Source organism: Macrobrachium nipponense, chromosome 26 (assembly GCF_015104395.2).
Source record: "Macrobrachium nipponense isolate FS-2020 chromosome 26, ASM1510439v2, whole genome shotgun sequence".
NCBI classification, from domain to species: Eukaryota; Metazoa; Arthropoda; class Malacostraca; order Decapoda; family Palaemonidae; genus Macrobrachium; species Macrobrachium nipponense.
Genome location: NC_087215.1, coordinates 64,396,792 through 64,415,943, shown reverse-complemented (window position 1 = coordinate 64,415,943; position 19,152 = coordinate 64,396,792). Strand labels below are relative to the sequence as shown.

The 19,152-nt window shown below is 37.7% G+C and overlaps 1 protein-coding gene across 5 annotated transcripts in view; it reads left to right on the top strand.

Moving 5' to 3' along the window:
• The window catches only part of LOC135200342 (synaptotagmin-10-like), a 118,635-nt gene that overhangs the window by 78,694 nt on the left and 20,789 nt on the right, over nt 1-19,152 (top strand). For all 5 annotated transcript variants that reach the window (XM_064228920.1, XM_064228919.1, XM_064228918.1 and 2 more), the window contains 2 exons: nt 18,320-18,432; nt 19,094-19,152. The exon at nt 19,094-19,152 is cut by the window's right edge and continues 82 nt beyond it. In XM_064228920.1, coding sequence (XP_064084990.1) covers nt 18,331-18,432; nt 19,094-19,152 — 161 coding nt within the window. In that variant the 5' untranslated portion in view covers nt 18,320-18,330. The remainder of the gene's footprint in view (nt 1-18,319; nt 18,433-19,093) is intronic.

Genomic DNA, 19,152 nt, shown 5'->3' with positions numbered 1-19,152 from the left:
TATATTTGATATAACACTATATAATATAATATAATATATATATATATATATATACTAACATACATACATATAAGTATCAGTATAAGTGAAACGATAGCATCATCACACATCCTTTTGCCTATGGGTCTTCAACAGTTTCACTCAAGAAGTTAGCGTCGAAAATTCGAGAGCTGGAATATTTAATCCATTACAAAAACTTTGGGAGGACAAAAAAATATATATATTGTTTGTTAAGATAAACAGAGAGATCATCCACTCACGTGAAGAGGTGGTTGTACATCATCCAGCAATTTCGAGAAGATTAAAAGCGATCGTCCAATCATGCAGGGATTTGAATATTTAACATCCAATCATAGAAGGATTTGAATATTAACATCCAATCATTTCGGGAGACGAACTCAAAACCCTTAATCTTAAGCAGATTTAACAGATAAGTACATATCATGCCATAAAGTAATATGAATAATCCAACCATTTAGCACTGTTTACAGAAGTAATTATTATCATTATTATTATTATTATTATTATTATTATTATTATTATTATTATTATTATTATTATTATTATTATTATTATTATTATTATTATTATTATTATTATTCAAGCCCACAGGTACCTCAGACTTGAAATTCAAGCTTCCAAAGAATTTGGTGTTCGTAATGAACACGTTAATATTCTTTGGAGGCTTGAACTTCAAGTCAGTTCCATAGGAACATTTTTCATCTACTGAATAATAATAATAATAATAATAATAATAATAATAATAATAATAATAATAATAATAATAATAATAATAATAATAATAATAATAATAATAATAATAATAATAATATGGAGGAGGAGGAGGAGGAGGAGGAGGAGGAGGAGGAGGACTGTGCAGGTCATCGGAAGCTTTCTGCATTATATATCTTAAATAACAAAATCAAACAGACATACTACTGTGGATTTACTTTCCCAATCAATAATAATAATAATAATTACTTCTGTATACTTAGTCTTAAATATTCAGTTTTATATACTACATATAAAATTTTGTTAAAACGCAAGGTCAGTAATATATCAATTAATCCAATCATTTAAGACTCAGTTTACAATCGTGATTCAGAAAGATGAACGCTGAATCTATTCGCAATAGAGTAATCCCGGAACACAGACACATAATATCCAACAATACGGGGAGATGAAGACGCAGCATCCACCAGTTATTGGGCGACATATTCAGTTGCTGAACATATTCGGTTTACATTTAGTATTAGCTACGTTAGGGGGATACATGTAATGCTTCTTGTTATGGTTGGTGACCCCAGAGCATTAATGCACAAGTCTCATGTTCTTTAAGGTTTTTTTTTTACGTACGAGAGACTACATGTTTCATAGACACAATAATAATAATAATAATAATAATAATAATAATAATAATAATAATAATAATAATAATAATAATAATAATAATAATATGAAAACAAACCTGGAAAGACTAGATGCTGAAGTCGCTCCAGGACTCATGCAGATGAGCGTGCTATTAGGCACAGCGCACAAAGTGAGAAAAGTGATCGACTCCTAAGGAGGCAGGATGCAACCCGGAACCCCACACCATAAATACCACTCAGTCGAATAATAATAATAATAATAATAATAATAATAATAATAATAATAATAATAATAATAATAATAATAATAATAATAATAGGAGAAAACAAATCCACAGTTATGTAAATATACGTAAACTTAAATATATGTACATTTACATAACTGTGGATTTGTTTCTCCATTTAATAATAATAATAATAATAATAATAATAATAATAATAATAATAATAATAATAATAATAATAATAATTAATCATATTTTTTATACAAAACTCACAAAGCGGCCAATAAAGTCTACGGAAACAGAGCTCCACATTTCACATCTCGCTAACTCGATTGACTTTCAGCCATTGCAAAGGCGGTCAAACTGGGTTCGGAATATTTAATTATGAGTCATGACCCTCAGCGACCTCGTGGACATTACACCGATGTTCTATCTTTTTTTTTATTCGCACACTTTACGAGGAGTTTAACGAACGTAAACGCATGCAGTTCCAATCTTTATAGTCTTGATAGTCGGTACAGGTTAATACTTTTGTTATCAATATCATTTCGAGAACATAAATTGCATGTTTTCTATAAAGACAAACACGATTTATTACGATATCCATGCACAGTGCGTGCTTTCCCCTTTCCATCAAGGTAAGGCATAGTACGGACAGGTTTACGGAAGTGCAGATAGAGGAAGGAGAGAGAGAAGAGAAGAGAGAGAGAGAGAGAGAGAGAGAGAGAGAGAGAGAGAGAGAAAGGGGCGTGTTCTCTGCCGCTCCTTCAATATCTGGCTAACGAGTGCATTGTGTTACACAACAATTTACTTGTTGTGGCTTCAGCCTTCATCCTTAACGCAAGGCAGCGTTATGCCTCGAAATTTCTTCTTTATCTTCCCCCGCAGGTTACTAACAGATGTTGCTTTTTATCGCAACATAAAAAGAATAAAGGTGAAGGGATGCGACCTTATAATAATTATCTGGCATTATTTTTAAAAATACGTACGGAACATTGTGGAGCGAGCTAAAAAGACTATTAACTTGACGAGGAGGCCTCCGTAAGAAAGAAAGACCTTATGGCAAAGAAAAGAAATATTAAGGAGGTTAATTAGATTAAGAATACAGGAGGATAAATGAATAAATAAGCAAATAAAAATTTTTAAAAAAGGATAAATTCAAAATCACACGACCATCAGTCGCGGAATGTCAAAAGAGATGGCATTCGTGTGTGACGTATCAAGGTGAACATAATCTACAGAGCTGCCGGACATTTAAAAAAAAAAAAGTGAAAAAGAGCAACATCACAAGCAGGACGAAAAAGAAAATAGAGAGGGAGAGAGAGAGAGAAAAGAGAAATGCCGATAACTTGACTCTCACTGGGTGGAAATCATCAAGGCCTTTCGCACGTATTTCACACACACAAACATAAGCTGCTACATTTTCAGCTATGCCATAAAAGGCGGAGAGGCGATACACACGATATTCTCCGGAGACTTTCCTCGTCTGGTGTGCCGCCTGATGGATGAAATATGTATGAACCGAGCTTTTGACGAGAAAATTCATTTTTATCTTGTTTTATTTTCCCTCCTCGCGGACTTTGGCGATTAAATATCAGGTGGCTTTGCCTGCCAAGGGTACGATATTAATGCGATTACAGCCTTACAGATCAACGCAACCCAGATTAACGCTACTTAGTATTCTGGGGGCTGGAAAAATCGATCACGTCAAGGATTACGACGGCCTTGAAAATGACCTGAGTTATATACTGTACAGCCTACATTCTATTGCGGAAGCCTCCACAACTGAATTCGTAGATAAATTCAACATTTGACAGAAGAAAAAAATAGTGAAGCAATGAAGAATACACTTGAATTTAAATGTTTTTTTTTTTTTCCATGATCATAAAAATATGCGACGATGAAATATAAAGATGATCTCTGGAACATACATGAATAATGATTTGACTGTATACTAATTTTACAAGATGAGAGAGAGAGAGAGAGAGAGAGAGAGAGAGAGAGAGAGAGAGAGAGAGAGAGAGAGAGAGAGAGAGGTTAATTTTAACCTGGATTACGCACAAAATGGCAAACTTATCTTAATTTTAAAATCGTTCATAATTGCATACAAGATACGAGAGAGAGAGAGAGAGAGAGAGAGAGAGAGAGAGAGAGAGAGAGAGAGAGAGAGAGAGAGAGAGAGAGAGAGAGAGAGAGAGAGAGAGAGGTTAATTCTAACCTGGATTACGCACAAAATGGCAAAATTACCTTCATCTTAAAATCGACCATAATGATTGATTTCGCGTTCAGACTACAATGCAATCACGCCCGTAATGGATACCGCGAGAGCCGTGAAGATTTATCACCGCACTCAGCTCTTCGACAAAGCAATGTATACTCGTGTGTTACTAACAGACAATATCGATGAATTAATTAGGAGAGTAAAAAGGGACCCATAAAGATGAAGATTGAGTAATCAGTGCAGATGCACGTCGTATATACCAAGGGGGGGGGGCGGGGGGGAGGAACCTTCCTAATGCTGCTCGCCCAACAGAGAGAGAGAGAGATGAGAGATGAGAGATGAGAGAGCAGAGAAGGTTAATTTACAACCTGGATTACCCACAAAATGCGGATTGTCTCAATTTAAATCGTTCACAATTACGTACAGGATGAGAGAGAGAGAGAGAGAGAGAGAGAGAGAGAGAGTAACTTCTGCAACAGAAGCAAGTCAAGGAATGCGTACATATTTCTGATTTGCATAAACACACACACACATTATGTATGTATATATATATATATATATATATATATATATATATATATATATATATATATATATATATATATATATATAGTGTGCGGTAGCGAAACGGTTGAGCACTCAGAGTACATAAGAGGTGGTCTTGGCATGTGGAGAGAATAAAGGATAATAGGTTGATGAAAACAATAAGTATTTGAGAGGCGTATGGAGAGAGAGAGAGAGAGAGAGAGAGAGAGAGAGAGAGAGAGAGAGAGAGAGAGAGAGAGAGAGAGAGAGAGAGAGAGAGGTGAAACAGACATAAAAATAACAGCAATGAAGATAAAAGACTGTCTCTCGGAGCTGGCCTGCTGACCTCAGTGACACCTAACTAACTAATATGAAAAAAAAAAAAAAAAACTTACCGAAATGGTTGGAAATAAAGCCACTTTTTACATCAAACAAGTCACTCCCGCATTCTCTATCATTAAAATTCTCAGATCATCCCAACAGCATACCTACTAAACAAGGCATCAACATCATCCATACATACATACACACACACACACACACACACATACAGGCACGCGCGCGTATGTGTGTGTGTGTTAAGTTAGAGGGTCAATGATTTCCCAAGGCGTGAGAAACTTGTGCCACCCTAAGAGTCTAGTTGCTAACCAAATTTTAATCAATACATATGGATAACTTTAATTTTCAGTTGACGTGAAGCTTGAGTTTTTCTTAACACGTAACTGAGATGAAAATGAATTCCCCAAAAGCGAAAGTTGATGAAAACGGGGGATTAAATTTATTTTATCAAGTCTCGGTGTATTGTGGAGTTTTTTTGTCAATATAACAGTGCTGGTGTCCCTTTCTCGATGTGAATGGTCGCGAAATAAATCTATCATTATTATTATTATTATTATTATTATTATTATTATTATTATTATTATTATTATTATTATTATTATTATTATTATTATTATTCGCTTCTCTGCCTCAGCGATATTTCGCAATAATTGGCAATATTCATATTGGGAGAAATCTAAATGATGGCCTAGACCCGACATCCGCCATCCCTTTATTTAAAAAAAAAAAAAAAAAAAGCATCAGTCAACATCATTTAGAACTCTCTCAATTTGATAACTGGCCAGTTATTGAGAAGTATCGCTGAGTCAGAGATGCGAATAGGAAGAAGAATAATAGAAAATAAAAAATACTATATAAAGGCAATATCGTTGGATGGCAAGCTTCACACAACAGAAAACGTCTTTAAAAACACACACACACACACTCACACTAAGAGAAGAAAACAATGAGTAAAGATTTATCAACTAACCAAAGATTTGTTCATACCCGAACAACAATACACCAAGGCAAAGGTTAAATCAGGGCCTATCGTAACATGATGGAACACATTTAGTGAAGAGCAAAGTATGATGCCTTACCGGCTACCAACACGAACCCGTTCGATATGACTGGTAGCTTTCAATATTTAAGAAAGGAAAAAAAGACAAATCCAACGACCAGAGTGGCATAAGCTGACTGAGACTTAAACGAAGAAGAGAGAACTCAGCCATTGCAAATCCTAGCAATAGAAACAAAAAGTTATAAATAAATAAATCAATAAATAAAAAAGCAAGGAAAAACTCTTCCTCGGCGAAGGCAGGGCAGAATTTCAGTTGCGCCTTCGACATTCACCTTGAAAAATTACCTTGGCCTGGACTAACATTTCCAATTACCTTAAGTACACTCCTCAGTCACCGGATGTTGCGAGAGACGCTCAGCGCAATAAAAAGGATGAACTCGATTACTACTAGTCATTTGACAAAGTAAACCTACAAAAGCAACGCGTAGTATATTGCATCAATATCTGCGACGTCTGGTTGCGATCGCTCTCGAACCATACTCTAATTAACGCCGGCGCTACAGGTGTACTACAACAGCAGTCTACTTCAACCTGCAGCTAGGACCAAATTGCGTAACCCGGCCTTTGGTCTTATCGCCCTTAAAGACTGTATACAGTGCTATGTCTCCATTCCCGCCAAATAAAAGCCCAGATCCTAGGCATGACTTGTTATTGGAGGATCCACAATGACGTCAACATTAAAGGGGATGAAGAAGAAACATGTGAGCATCACGCGCGGCGAAGGCGCCCGGATTTACGCTCAAGTTCTCTACTGCGCGTTTCGTTCCCCTGTAAACGAATTAGTCCCGCCTTCTTGCTTCTCAGGTGGAAATCTGGACTTAAAACCCTCTTTTTGGATGCGACTTTGGAAAAGAAGGCCAAATCCTTAACAAGGAGCTCGGGGCTCGTTATCTAACCTCCTCGCTTTGGAAGACAAAGGAGCGTCTGACCAAAAACAAATGGTGTGTCTTTTTACCTGATGGGAATAGTAACGAAAGACTGGCCATGCTGTCCTTGGGGCTGAGCGTGACTCAGACACGTTTTGTGTGTGGAGAGAAGTGCTTCTGTCCCCACTCTGATTATATTTTTATTGTTACTGCCGAGTGCCCGACAGAACAAAACAATCTACGGGCTATTTAGATGGCTGGCGAAAATGAATTTTAGTCTGATGAGAGAGAGAGAGAGAGAGAAGGAGAGAGGGGAGAGAGATAGAGAGACGAGAGCTCTTCTTCTTTTGAGGGAGAAGCGATAGAGAAGAGAGAGAGAGAGAGAGAGAGAGAAACACGTTTATCATGTTGATGACTAACGTCACAGTAAAGCCTTTACAATATAAACCAACTGGATGCATCCATTTCAGGACCGTTTACATCGAATGAGGCTTAATTTATGACCTTTCTATATTCAGTGTCAGCTCGAAGGGGTCCCAGGTCGCAGGTCTGTTAACACAAGTGTGAGAAGGGGTTGGGAAACTCTAAAACCCAGGACTAACTATACACCTTTGGGGGCTTTACCTTGAAACGTCTCATTATTTATCAAGAAGGTCGTGTACTTATCTGCTCTCTATTCGAGCACGAATATCAAGAAGGTCGTGTATTTATCTGCTCTCTATTCGAGCACAAATATCAAGAAGGTCGTTCATTTATCTGCTCTCTATTCGAGCACAAATATCAAGAAGGTCGTTCATTTATCTGCTCTCTATTCGAGCATGAATATCAGTGTGATTTTCTTATGAGCAATTATAATCGCACTTTCTTCCTGCTATTTTTATGCAGGGCTTTGTAGAATGTATCTTTGAAAAACTTTGCAATCGAATGAAGAGCAAAATCATATACGCTGCTACAAAAAGTGATCAAGATCAGAGTAAAATAACTAAAAGGTGCTTACATAGGTATTTAAAAACTTAAAAGGTGTTTATACAGGGGTATATGTGATTTTTTTAAAACACAATCCGCAAATCAGAATTATATACGCAACTGAAAAAGTACGACTTAGAAATCAAAGGGAAATCTTTTCAATCCATTCTGAAAACTAAAACTAAAAATTATTTTTAAAACGAACTATAATATAGTACAGAGATGCACCACCCTTCAGTCACATGTGCCAAATATAACAGAATAAGTTTAGATATTTTTTCATCCCAAATACAACACTAACATAAAAAATTTATAAACATAGTTAACTATATCAGTAATAAGAAGTGTACATATTATATACATACAGAGGGTGAATGTTGCATTATTACACATTAATAGCCAAAGGACCCCCTTTATTTATAGATTCCCTCAAACTTTTGTAAACGATTGCTACTCAAAATACTTTGAATCCACACAAACAATTCTCTTTCCCTCCGTTGTTTGTCTGGAACCCACACCTGCTAACAAGAGTGTAACAAACTCTATCTGTACCCTTACTCCATCATTCTTTCAGCAATCAACGTGTAAATATATACATTTATGTATATGTATATTACATATACATAATGTAATATATACATATTCATACATATAATCATATATGTATATACCCTTTCTGGGGAAACTGACCTAATATTGTAATATAGACATATATATACATACATATACATATATATATATATATATATATATATATATATGTGTGTGTGTGTGTGTGTGTGTGTAATATATATATTATACATATAATTACCTATACATATATGTATATTATATTAACATATATAATCTACCCGGTAGGTATTAAGAGTGATTTACCTCTCTCTCTATTTATATATATATATATATATATATATATATATATATATATATATATATATATATATATGGGCACAATCTAATAGTTCCATGTTTGGGATAAGTAAAACCCTCTCTCTCTCTGTCTCTCTTTCTTTCTCTCTCTCTCTCTCTCTCCCCCGCAGTCCATACCTTGCAAGTCGCCCACCCCCAGCGTCTTATCTCTTGAATAGACAGGTCCAAAATATATATGAGGTCTACCCACGACCTGACGAAAGCTGATATTGGTTAGAGAGTGACGTCACGGAGCTGGCTGGCTTGTCCTTTGCTCTAACGGCTGTGGACGATTGTTGTTGTTCGGTCATCAGACGCGGTCTTATGAACCGCTCGCGCTGATATATATCTATTTGCTTGATGCATTACTCCCATGCGTTTATTTTCGTGCTTGTGGTTTGTGGATGGCACTCATGTCTATATTTATTTATCTGCTACATTAGTCGTATCTATTTGTATTATTTATAAGCTTGACGCCTTATTCGCATGCTTTTATTTTCGCGTTCGTGGTTTGTGGGTTTACATTATCTATTTGATTGGCGCTTTATTCGCATAGGTTTATTTTCGCGTTCGTGGTTTATTGATGGCAATAATGTCTACATTTATTTATCTGCCGAATTATTACTGTCTATACTTTCGCATTCTCTCTCTCTCTCTCTCTCTCTCTCTCTCTCTCTCTCTCTCTCTCTCTCTCTCTCTCTCTCTCTCTTTTATGTCGTTCATGACCATATCTTATTTCTGGCCATTTTCGTATGCTAAGTTTACATCGTTTCCGAATTATTTCGATTCTGTCGATGTCTTCATCATTATTAGTTGTTTTCCTGGGTATTTATCGGTAGTTTTCTTCTATTTTATCTCTTCGCAAGGGACACATCTCTACATCATTTGTTTTTCTTACCAATCACTACTTTCGTTCCTCTGTTGATTTCCTAAGATGCGATTCCTTTCATCACACAATTCGTTTTCGAAATATCTCTAAAGACACTGTCACGGCACTTTATCGGTTCCTGTGAAAGATTATTATGTAAGTCCCCTCGACTGACCTTCAATGTCAATAGCTTTTGTCACCTTCTAAATCATGCGACGCCCAGCGGCAAAAAAAAAAAAAAAAAAAAAAAAAAAAAAAAAAAAACTTCCCGGGACTGGCATCATTCCTCAGGAATCTGGTACCAGAGGCAATGTGTCACAAGGAGATGCAAATAAAAAATCAATCAGCGGAACGGAATCTAGGATTTAGGCTAAAGGCAACGTACTGGGATCTATGGGGTCATTCATCGCTAGAAAGGAGATTGGGAGTAGGTAGGCTTGAAAGGTGTAACGGGAGGGAAACCTCAAAGCAGTTGCACTATGAAACCATTGTTAGGAGAGGCTGGAAAGTAAGATGGAAGGGAGAGAATATGAACGGAGGTACAGTAAACAAAAAGAAAAGTGTTGTAGTTAGCGGCCAAAGGGGCGCTGCAAAGAACTTAAGTAATGCCTACGGTGCACATCGTGTGGCGCACTAACGGAGCTAACCCCCGCCCCCCTACGAGGACAACACTATCAACAGCGAGAATCCTTAAAATGACTCCGGCAGGTCACTACGTTGTTGTGTTATTCTACTGCCAATGTGTTTACCATCATCACAATCATTGGTGTTATTGTTTACTTGCTGTTTTCCTGACAACAATACACAGGAGAAAAATAAAGCATTCATGGCTAAATGACATCGTTATCCATTATTATTGACATTACGAAGCATGAATAGAAAATTGGATTACTCTAATTTACTCAATTATCACAAATGCTGTTTTTTTCTTTTTTGCGCAGCTGGGTCAGTGGGTGATATCTAAACACAGTCAGCAGGTGATATTTCGTAAATAAAATTCAAGTGATAAAATTAATGGTGTTCAAATTATTGCGTGATTAATGCCTTTCAAAGCTCCATTTCACTGCAATATTTCTGTTTTCCTTTACAAATGCCCGAAAGACTATATACGCAATGTTTTGGTTGGGTTTCGCAAATGCTCGACAGCATTACATACGGTATTTCCGTGTTTTTGTTTTTGTTTGTTTGTATGGTGTTTTTACGTTGCATGGAACCAGTGGTTATTCAGCGACGGGACCAACGGCTTTTCGCGACTTCCGAACCACGTCGAGAGTGAACTTCTATCACCAGAAATACACATCTCACACACCTCAATGGAATGCCCGAGAATCGAACTCGCGGTCATTGAGGTAGCACGCCAACACTATACCAACCACGCCTATGATGCGCTTTTCGTCTGTTTTGGTAAACGCTGGGCAGAATTATCTAGAACACTTTTGTTTATTTCTGTACATCCCGACAGCATCATGTACAATATTTTAGTTTGCTTTGTATATCTTAGTTTAACCAGACCTCTCACCTGGTTAACAGCTCTCCTAGGGCTGGCCCAAAATGATTAGATATTTTTAAGTGGCTAGGGACCAATTGGTCACCTAGCAACGGGACCTGCAGCTTATTGTGGGATCCGAACCACATCGTATCGAGAAATCAATTTCTAATCGCCAGAAATAAATTCCTCTGATTCCACGTTGGCAGAGCGGAGAATCGAACTCGCAACTACCGGATCGGTAGGTGAGCGCGTAGCCCACTTGTCCAACGAAGAACTGTTTGTCTTTGTAAATGCTAGGTAGCATCTTATAAAACATTGTTGTTTATTTTTTAAATACTCGACATCGTAACATATATTTTTTGTTAATTACACATTATATATATATATATATAGTATATGTATGTGTGTGTGTGTGTGTGCGTGTGTACTCTCTCCTGATAAAGACACCGAGACGAACATGTCTGCCAAAAATAATCTTGATCATGCAAGAAAAGTGCATCAATGGACTCAAAGTTGATGGAAAATCCCACATCTTGAAAAAATTGTTTAAATGATTCTGGAAAAGCACAGGAACGTAGAGAATTCCGGATTCCGGCCGTCAGTATAATAACAATAACAATAATAGTACAATCCCGGCGGACCTTGTTTGTCCTCCCCAGGTGACAGTAGGGAACATATGACACAGCCAGTATTGTCCAGCCCAGGTGGGGCAGGGTAGGTAGGAGAACGGGAGGGTAGGGGAGATATCCATCTTCTTCCTGCAAACCTGTTTGTCCACCCCGAATGGGAGCGGGGTAGGTAATGGTAGGATAGGGGAGACATCCAACCTCCTCCTGCAAACCTGTTTGTCCACCCCAGATGGGGAAGGGGTAGGTAGTGGTAGGATAGGGGAGACATCCAACCTCCTCCTACAAACCTATTTGTCTACCTCTGGATGGGGCCGAGGTAGGAAGGGGATAGGGAGGGTAGGGGCGACAGCAGCGCCGGGTTCCAGCGTGTGCGTGTATTTCGCACCAACAAGCTCGTAATACCAATAACCGAAAAGACGGCGCATAAACAGTGCATACGATATCACTTCTATCTCTATCATTAAGTAACGAAATTAATTTCACATTAAACGTAAAATGAAGGCCAAGTGTCGTGAAAAGGAATTTTATATATACTAGCAAACTTACCCATCTACGATGGGTGATAAAATACGAGTGCAGAAGTGAAAAATTTATATGTACTATTTGTTCAGCAATATTAAAATAAGGGCGATCTTTATACATACCTACTACAGAACCTCTTTGTACACAATATTATCAGTTTGTCCACAACTTAATTTCAAGTTGGCAGAGTCAGTTGCTCTGCTCATCACCACATACAGTTGGCCATGCGTGAATATGGGTGACGGCAGAAACACACCAACACGATCCAAAGTCTGGCCCTGCGACTTGTTTGCGGTGAATGAGAAGGCCAGGTTGATGGGAAACTGCCTGCGCTGTAACTGGAATGGAAACTGGTTGTCCGAAGGCATCAGAGGAATCTGGGGGATGAACAGACGTTTGCCAGTGTGAGGGCCCATTGCTATCACTGCTTTGATGACGTGGGAGTTTAGCTCCATAACGGTGTACCTCCTTCCACTGCAATGTCCATTGGCAGGATCGAAATTCCAAAGCAACATTACCGGGCAGTACTTCTTCAACGTTATTTTGTGCACTGGCAGTCCCGATGGATTTAAGTTATTCAAAAAATCTTTTGGATATTGATGATAATTTTCGTCTTCTATTGTGTCCGAGCTGAAATATTCGCAACTTTCTCCGGGGAAGTTGTACAGAAATTATGTATGAAAAATCGTAAAGTAACTAAGTCTACGGGAATAACCAGCCTCGTTTAACGGCCAGAAACAGCTCCGTTTCAGGGAATCCTTTCTTAGCCCCACCCACTACAAAGGAGAGGGTTAGGTTGGATGAAACCCCATTACAAACCATCTTAGGGGTCCCCACCATAACCCTGCCAAGTTTCATGCCCATCTGACCAGCCATTTGCCCGTGATTGAATGACAGACAGACAGACAGACAGACAGACAGACATTACGCCCATTATGGTATGATTTTGAGAGTCACGATACATATAAATTTCATTTTAAAGTTTTACGGTTCCACGTCACGAGAAAATTCAATTACTATAACAAACGTCTGTTATATACTCTGGCAAACGAAGCTTATTTGAAGACGTGCGCGAGAATACCGCATGACCAGTCGTTAGGTATAAGAAGAAGACGCCAAATGACGTCATCAGACCTCTGACGGAGGTGGCGTGGGCAGGTCCTGAATGATGTAGTCCTTCGTTCGGTAATACCTAACCCTCACTGAATCATTTCTTCGTTTCCAGTGACGAAATAGTAGGAGGACCCTGGGGAGACACTTCAACAAGTATTCGACGCATCAGGTGGGCGACGCGCATTACGTAAAGGTCTTTACGCAACCTCGGGCGGGGAAAAAGGGAATCAATTTAATATTGTAGAATCCTCATATGAATGGAATTTGGTAATACATCGGCGAGCGCTATTTTCCAGGGGGGAGGCAAAGTCCGGGGCTCAAAGGGAGCAGAAAATGAATGGGAAAAAGGAGGGAAATGACAGAAAACGGTTGCGGTTTGCCCGGCGGGGGGGGGGGGGGGGGGGCCACAAAGAGGCGATAAAGACACGTCACGTTATTAAAAGCGTTCCACGATCACTACGATAAAAAAATATGAATTATTTATTTTTATAGAATTCAAAAGTTCAGTGGGCCATTTTCATTATATTCTTCGCGCTGTTGGGCGTAATCGTCTTATCAGTTTGGCTATTATGATTCAAAATGCACAAACATTCATACGAAAAAGCCTAAAAGCCGATCAACTGGGAAAGCAAAGTTGACCATGACAGAAGACCTATACGTGAAAGCTACTCATGGAGGAGAGAATCGTGGATGAAAATACATAAGCAAACGAGGTAAATGTCCACTAAATAAACATATCATGGAGGAGAGAATAATGGATAAAAAAAAATCAACCAAGTTAATATGTACGACTGTCCACTAAATAAAGGAGAATAACGGATAACTAATAAATACTAAACAAGGTAAATTTGTATGATTATCCACTAAATAAACAATCATTGAGGAGAGAATAATGGATAAGGAATAACTGACAAACATATAAATGCGTACGATTATCCACTAAATAAACAAATCACAGAGGAGAGAATCACGGATGAAAAAAAAAGTAAATTAACAAAAAGTAAATTTGTACGATTATCCAATTAATAAATCGTCCCGAATGTGCAAATCTCATTAGCGCTAAAGCAGCACCTAACTCAGCCGAAGGAATTTCCTTTGAGTTTGCATAATTATCCAATATAACCACTAGGCTTTCGGAGCAGCACTCAAGTTGATTAGTTACTAACTTCAGCTTTAATTGGGAATTCATATTCAGCGGATTACGGTTTATAAAATCTATTCGCATCTAAATAACACTTTTAGAATTTAATCATATTTTTCTATATATAACCCAAGCGCGGTTACGGCATCATATATTACTGATGTATACCGAAGTACTTCATTTGTAATTATATGAAGTATCACTTATACACAAGCAAACAGGCGCACAAGCAAAATAGACGCACAAGCAAAACAGACGCAAAGGTGCTTCATGCAATTATAAGAATTATATATCACTTACACAAAAGCAAAACAGAGCAGACACACTCGTAGACTTAAATATAGATCACACGGGAGTCAAAACATTATTTTTCTTAATTTACTTTTTACAGAAAGGCTGCTGTTTACCTGTGTAGCTTCATTTGCATTCTACATACGACTATTAAAATGAAAATAAAAGGAAAATTTCGGTAATAGACCTTCGGGAATCTTCCCAGTGTCCCAAAATCCAATAACTACCTGTGGGGGGATTATTATCATTATTTTTTCTCTCCCTTTCTTACCCTAAGAAAACTCTGGCCGCTTCAGTCCTTTCTAAATGATGGTGACTGTCCGAATCTTTTTTTTTTTTTTACTTTTCGCGCACCGTAATTCTTCCACGTCATTAATTCCAAAGAGAAGAAGCTATTTTCGAACCTCTATTTTTTACTTACAAAAATTCCAAAAAGAAGAAGCTATTTTTAGAATTTTTATAGTGCGTTAGGGGCTTCAGGTTCTAAGGTTTTCTACTCGACGGAAACATTTTTGGAAATGTCTGGTACTTGCAGACTAGTTGTCATGATTATAATTATTATTTGTATTATTATGTGAACACATATAGTATCATAACAAACCAAGTGGTATGACCTCGTCTAACAAGTTTCCATAAACAACTTCCACTGGTATCCCGGAGATGTGCGAATGCGCTAGGTACTATAATAATATACCCTTGCACTAGGATTACTTATATATATATATATATATATATATATATATATATATATATATATATATATATATATATATATATATATAATCACTATCATATACTTTAATGCTAATTCGTGGATGAACCTCACGTGCTGAACACTTCCACGACATTAGCTTTCCCATACATCAAGCATATATGTTTATATATATATATATATAATATATATATATATATAATATATATATATATGTGTGTGTGTGTGTGTGTGTGTGTGTGTGGTGTGCGTGTGTACATATATATATATATATATATATATATATAATATATATATATATATATATATATATATATATATATCATGATCATATACTTAAATGCTGATTATTGGATGAACCTCATGTGCTGAAAACTTCCACGACATTAGCTTTCCCATACATCAAATGTAGATATATATATATATATATATATATATATATATATTATATATATATATATATATAATATATCTCACTATCACACATACTTTAAAAGCTGGATCGTGGATGAACATCATGTGCTGAAAACTTCCACGACATTAGCTATCTCATAAGCCAACCAGAGAGCCATCAGCAGTGTCTGTAACCCATCCCTCCATCTATCTTGGTCTTTCCATCACTTTTTCTTTAACCAGTCGTCTTTCCATATGACCGAACCCTCTCTAAACATTCTTACCCATCCTCTCACTTACATTAATCTTCGTATCAACTGTAATCACTTCTCTGTAACTCCACAATTTCTCTCCCTTCCTTTATCTGGTCTTTCATAAACGCTAGTTCCTCGTTGGACGAGTCGGTTACGTGCTCGACTCCCGATCTCAGGGTCCAGGTTCGATTCCCCGCTCTGCCGACAAGGAATCAAGAGGAATTTATTTCTGGTGATAAAAATTCTTCTCTCACTGTGGTTCCGATTCCATAATAAGCTGTAGGTCCCGTTGCTAAGTAACCAATTGGTTCCTATAGACGTAAATAAAAAATCTAATCCTACTGGCCAGCCCTAGGAGAGCTGTTAATCAGCTCAGTGGTCTGGTTAAACTAAGGTATACTTAAGTTTTTCATAAGCGCTACAAATCTGCAAATTTGTTGCAAATTCCCCGCTGCTTTCCTTGTTTCAGTCATACGGTGACTCGCATCATCTCTCATATTACCATCATTGTAGCTACTCCCAAATACTTATGAGAATTAACTGCTTCCATTATTCCATTATCCATAATAAATATGTATTGATTATCTTCTTCAAACAGCTACCAGCCATCTTTTGCTGATCGCAGTCTGTCTTGAGAGAGAGAGAGAGAGAGAGAGAGAGAGAGACGAGATGAGAGAGAAGGAAGTAGACGAGAGAGAGAGAGAGAGAGAGAGAGAGAGAGAGAGAGAGAGAGAGAGAAATAACCGTCTGCATCATACACAGGAATTAAACGTATTCCAAAAATAAATGTGCAAAAGAAATTTCTAATAATTTTGTAAATCCAGGAACAAAAGACTCACTCAGAGGAAGAAGAAGAAGAAGAAGAAGAAGGAAGAGAGAGAGAGAGAGAGAGAGAGAGAGAGAGAGAGAGAGAGAGAGAGAGAGAGAGAGAATGTAGTGGAACAACCGATTTTGAAAATCAACTTTCAAATATACGATTTTTAAATTTCAGAACAGATTACTTTTCATTATACTGTGAACGCGAACCTGCCAGCAATTCCATGAAAATCGATTTGATCAGTCCATTCAATTATTCAAAAATGAAATAGGATACAGGGGTATATATATATAAAAAAAAGACTCCCTCCTGCGCACGTTCAAAGATACATATAGGCATAGGAGAGAAAAACGTTTATCCAATACAAATGTACGCAAAACGTTATAGCACAACTGAAGATGCGTATGTGAGACAGCATCACACAACCAACGTTGTCTCTAGGATTTGTTTGTTTGTTTGTATGGTGCCTTTACGTTGCATGGAACCAGTAGTTATTCAGCAACGGGACCAACGGCTTTACGTGACTTCCGAACCACGTCGAGAGTGAACTTCTATCACCAGAAATACACATCTCTTACTCCTCAATGGAATGGCCGAGAATCGAACCCGCGACCACCGAGGTGGGACGCTAATATCATAGCAACCACGCCGCTGAGGTACTTCTCTAGGATTTGACTGACGTGATCAGAAGCTGTAAAGGGAAAGCCATAAGCCCATTTTGATAACCTACACCCTTCATTAAAAAGGTGAAATTCTGGGAACGCGCGATGAATATGGCTGATCGAGTTGATAATATTATTTTAAGAAAACGCCGGGAGACTAATTGCTTTCCAATCACGTTCGTAGTTATGCAAGTATGAGAAATGTTAGCGACACACTTAGGTCATTCAGCGGTGATGTGAAAACTGAGAGTAAAGGAGTTTCAAAGAATAGGGGGGAAACCTCGCTGCTGCGCTATGAAACAATTGTTTGAAGAGGATGGGTATAATAGGATGGATGAAAGCGAATATGAGCAGAGATACAGTAAAAGGAATGAAAGGGGTTGTTGCTAGTGGCCGAAGGGATGCTGCAGAGACCCTTGTGTAAATGCTTACAGTGCACCGCGTGAGGTGCACTGATGACGCTTCACCCACTACAGGGCTTGACAAATTAGGACATGAATTGTCTTAGAAACAAATCAGGTCTATTTATTTTTATCATACTTGTATATTCCCGATAATAAATTACCATTCTCAATTTTAGGACTCATGACAGAAAAATATATTGCACTCAACTGTGTGTGAGAGAGAGAGAGAGAGAGAGAGAGAGAGAGAGAGAGAGAGAGAGAGAGAGCATTCTTGTTAACTGCAAAAAACGTTCATAACAATTTAAATAAACTAGAATATCCACAAAGGCGCCGTTTTAAACCGAACTAGCCTTCATTGACAACTGCTCAGTATCTAGTATCAGAGAAATAAAAAGACATGTTAAGACAGCATATTTTGTCCACATACCCTGACCACTCATGCTCTATGGAACCGCAGAACACAGCACAATGCACCTGACGAGAGAGGGCTGTGAAACGCTACCAGATTGATTCGATAAATCACCTGAATTCTTTATATTTGCAGGTTCCCCGAGTATGGTGTTTGGCTACGTAGTGTTGAGTTTGGTGGCAGCTGCCGTTTTGATTCTAGGATTGCTGGTGTTTGCAAAGTCGGTCACTCGCGCAGTGTTCTACAAGGTGAGTGAGATTTTCTTCTTTATCATCATATCAATCAAAGGTTTTGCTTGGAAGGTATATCTCTCATACGTAGAAAGAAAAATTAATTTTACATTTAATGGAAAGTCAGGCATGAAGGCCCATCTGCCATTTCTACGTTGTTCTTTAATGGATGAAGCAAACAAATTACAAAAATGTGAAAGAATAAATTTTGAAAATACAAAAATGTCAAAGAATAACCTTTGAAAATACAAAAATGTCAAAGAGTAACCTTTGAAAATACAAAAATGTCGAAGAATAACTTTAGAAAACACTAAAATTTTGATTTAATATTGTCGTTAGACAGACAAATATATATAAACATCCATAACAAACGAAAGTTATACAACTGAAAGCCACTGCCTCTGCTCAAAAAAATGAATAAAAAAAACATGAGACGGAAAACTAAGGGGAAAAAACTGCAATTAAAAGAAAAATAAAACCTAATAATGCGAACTTCATTCGACCTTGACCTCAAAAGAGAGAAGTCAAAATAAAGCAGTTATCAACCACGCTAAATGTCCTCACACCCAGACAACATTTTTGAGGGAAAAGCGGTGCTGGCTTTCCGTTGGGTAGACTTCGAACAGGACGTGACCAGTTTCCGACTTTATTTTTCTTTTTCTTTCCTTTATTTTTCCAGCGAGATGTGGAGTCCGGGTTGGTCTCCTGGGGTCGAGGAAAAGGCCTGGAAGGACAGGC